At 42.1% G+C, this 3314-nt stretch overlaps 1 protein-coding gene across 1 annotated transcript; it reads right to left on the reverse strand.

Moving 5' to 3' along the window:
- Positions 1 to 1225: 1225 nt before the first annotated feature.
- LOC149370522 (uncharacterized) lies at positions 1226 to 2735 on the reverse strand. Its single transcript, XM_089583488.1, has 4 exons — positions 2382 to 2735; positions 1898 to 1958; positions 1674 to 1839; positions 1226 to 1346 (listed from the first exon to the last, which is right to left on the reverse strand). Exons 1-4 carry the CDS (start codon positions 2733 to 2735, stop codon positions 1226 to 1228), a joined length of 702 nt encoding a protein of 233 aa, XP_089439614.1.
- Between the last annotated feature and the right edge of the window lie 579 nt (positions 2736 to 3314).

Raw genomic sequence — 3314 nt, forward strand, 5'->3', positions numbered from 1 at the left:
TTCTAAGGTAAGTCAAACGTATAGCAGGAGACGGCAGAGCGTCAGGTGCGCGAATAAATTGGAATGTTCGCGGGACAAAGTAGCCACAGCTGGCGCAAGGGAGGGAAGGCATAGGAGGGTAGGGTAGGAGGTTATCAAGATTTGAGACAGTCATTTGGCGGGGGCTCAAGGAATAATAACGCCATATAATTTGCAGTAAAAATATGAGATTATCCCAGATAACAATCATCATCACCATCAGCCTGAATACACCCACTGCAGGGCAAAGGCCACTCCAATATATCTCCAATCAAGCCTGTCCTTTGCCAGCTGCGGCCACCGTATCCCCGCAAATTTCTTAATATCATACACCCACTTAACTTTCTGCCTCCTCATAGGCTCGCCTTCTCTTGGAGCCCACTCCGTCATCCTTAAGGACCAGCGGTTATATCGCCTTCTCATTGCATGCCCTGGCCAAGCCCATATCTTCCTGTTGACTTCGACTAGGTACACTGTAAAAAATTTATGTGTTAAATAACAGAAAAAGTCTGGCAGCTTTCCTGCCAGAAAATATCTGTGATTATCTGTTTTCCGTTCTAGAACGTTTCGGTCATTTCACGAAAACATGTTTTTTCATTGTGCAGAAATATTCTGTAATTTTCTGTTTTGTGTTTTGAAAGTTTTCAGTGATTTCACGGAAATGTGTTTTCACCGCACAGAAAGTTTCTGTGAATATTTGTTTTTGTTCTCACAAACTTTCTGTGATTTCACACAAATATGTTCTCACCGCACAGAAAGTTTCTGTGAATATTTGTTTTAGTTCTCACAAACTCTCTGTGATTTCACACAAATATGTTTCACCGCACAGAAAGCTCCTGAAAAATGCAGAAAATATATATTACTTTCTGTTCTCCATATATATTTTTCCTGCATTGTTGGAATTATTTTTTTGCTGTTTCACAGAAATATTCAATAAAAAAGCAGGAAATATCAGTTGCTTTTTCTACACCTTCTTTATTGTCCAGAAAACTGTTTTACAGATGACATACTTGCAGCAGAAAACAAATTCTTGGTACAACTCTCGCTTTCCTTAGTTTACATTGTTCTTGTAGCGGACCCTCAATTCACCTTGGACCATGCTAGGCCCATACTGATGCAATAAAACTAGTGAAACGTTTATTTCCATTCGTGATTGATTAAAATGCAGCTAAATGTCTTATTCAGCAAGCGAAGTAATAAAATGTTACTAAAAGTCATACTCGGCAAGTGCCCTAATGAGTGCGGCGACCTTTGGTGAGAGAGAGTGCTGTTTCTTCTCTGTTTTCTCAGTTTTCGTGCCCCTGGCTGGGTTTATTCCAGCGATGGCCCTGGAAAACAAATCAGTTTTAGCTTTACTTTCAAGACCACAGTTATATCATACAACTTTCATTTCGAGACAAGTTGTCTGCTGCATGCAGCGGCCTTCACTTCAAGGAGTCCCTTTTCTTCCCCAAAGTCAAATAAAATCTGAATGCAATAAAAAAATATCAGCCTTTGTTTGGCCCGTCACAGGAATGTTGCTCTTTATGGCGCACACTTCTTCAGCTCACTGAATTGTTGTTAGGAAGAAGCACACAGTTCTACAAAATAGATGGTTCACTTTAGCTAAAGTACCCAAAGAAAACTATTGGCAAAAGAACAGAGCCTGTTCTTACCTTTGGGTGAACTCCATGGTCCGGCTCGTATCGAACTGGTATTCAATGTTGAAGGCAAAGTGAGACACGAACATCATCTTGAAGGCCTTCGCTGCAGTGGATGCCTCAAAAACTGGCTGGCCGTCAATGGTGACGGTAAAGGTCTTCGCAGTGAGAAAGCTGCATCCTGCACAAATATGGTACTGTTATGATGTGACTGTCATTGCATAAATTAAAAGCACTACCTTTAGCACAGATGAATGGTGAGCAGGGTAGGTCTCCCAGGTCCTCATCGGCAGCCGTCTCCTTCATGGTAAGGGCATAGTATGTGTTACAGCAGTAGCCTTTACAACAGCTGATTTAAATTTATGGTTATCGCACAATGTAGATAGACATTGTTAATATGTAAGTTAATGCCTGAATAGAAGCACTGAGAAAGCCTAGAAAACTGAAAACATCACGTAGTTCACTGCACAATTTTAATCTGTTACTTCTCTAGCTACTGAAGTTCCATAACAACATCCACTGTCGACTAGAAAGAAGTGGCTCAAAATGCAGACATACTTTGATTATGACACGCAGAAAAGTCGAGCGGCCTGGCTGAACAACATGGATGGCAGTATCAAAAGAAGTGTGATGACATGCATTTTTGTGGCTTTATTATTCCAATTAATAGAGCCTTGTTACTGTAGACATTTATGCAAGAGTTCAACTAATCATAACGCTTACCTCCAAAACTTTGTAGAAGAGGTCTTCCTCTTCATCCAGTAAAGCAAGTAACAGCAGTGGGGTGCCTTCGTATTCAGCTGCAGCCGACCTTCTCTCAGTCTTGGATGTCTCTATTTCCTTCAAGCACTTTTTGACATTTTCCCTTTTTACCTGGCTGTGGGCATATCGAAAAAGCTGCCTTCCAACAGTTTGCAGGTTCTTGTCAAAAGCGTCTGACATATTAAAGCCCAGCAGGATGTTGACGTGCGAATTCAGATGCCGCTCTTCAAACAGAAATGGCCAGTTTTGCTTGATATCCATTATGCTTCTTGATTTGTTGATCAGCAGTCGCTGTGAAGCATAGGTTCCTGACATCAGCCGAGTGATAAGCACTTCGTTCCGAAATGAAAGCCTGAACTGCTCCAGTAAAGAAGCTTTCTTTTCCTCCTGCCGTTCAGTAGTTTCTCCATCGGGTAACTTGGGCTCCCAAGACACGCATCCATACGAGTCTCTCCGCACACTTGTCTTCTTCAGTTGTGGTTCCTCCAAGTCATCTGGACTTGGAGAACGAGTGCGCCTGCAGCTTGCTCGCTTTTTGTTATTGATACAATTTTCCAATTTCCAGAGTAAGCTTTCTAATCCACTTGCGATGACAGTTCCGTTAAGCGAATCCTGAAAGCTGTTCGGGTATCTCCCAATAATTTCACTTGTGACACTTCTTAGAACTTTCCGTCCAGGTTTCGGTGTGATCTCAAGTATCTTGCTGCTCATGATTCTTACCATTTCATTTAAATCTTGCTTTTGTGGCCTTTTACCTTCTTCACACGACTTGATCAGCTGGGCTGGAAACGCATTCCATGGAATTATCATTTCTTCCGGAGCAGCAACACTGCAGGCTTCTGTGTCCATTGATGAACTCGGAGCTTGTGGGACAGACGTATGTGCCTTCATCCT

This window comes from Amblyomma mixtum, chromosome 1 (genome assembly GCF_055824585.1).
Source record: "Amblyomma mixtum isolate Tamu chromosome 1, ASM5582458v1, whole genome shotgun sequence".
Taxonomy (NCBI): domain Eukaryota; kingdom Metazoa; phylum Arthropoda; class Arachnida; order Ixodida; family Ixodidae; genus Amblyomma; species Amblyomma mixtum.

Excerpts from the sequence above, each read along its gene's own strand:
- LOC149370522 (XM_089583488.1), bottom strand. The coding sequence starts at position 2,735 with ATGTCAGGAACCTATGCTTCACAGCGACTGCTGATCAACAAATCAAGA. Across the intron at positions 1,840-1,897 it reads ACCATTCATCTGTGCTAAAG|GATGCAGCTTTCTCACTGCG; the intron begins GTAGTGCTTTTA and ends ATATTTGTGCAG. Across the intron at positions 1,347-1,673 it reads ACCATGGAGTTCACCCAAAG|GGCCATCGCTGGAATAAACC; the intron begins GTAAGAACAGGC and ends TTTGTTTTCCAG.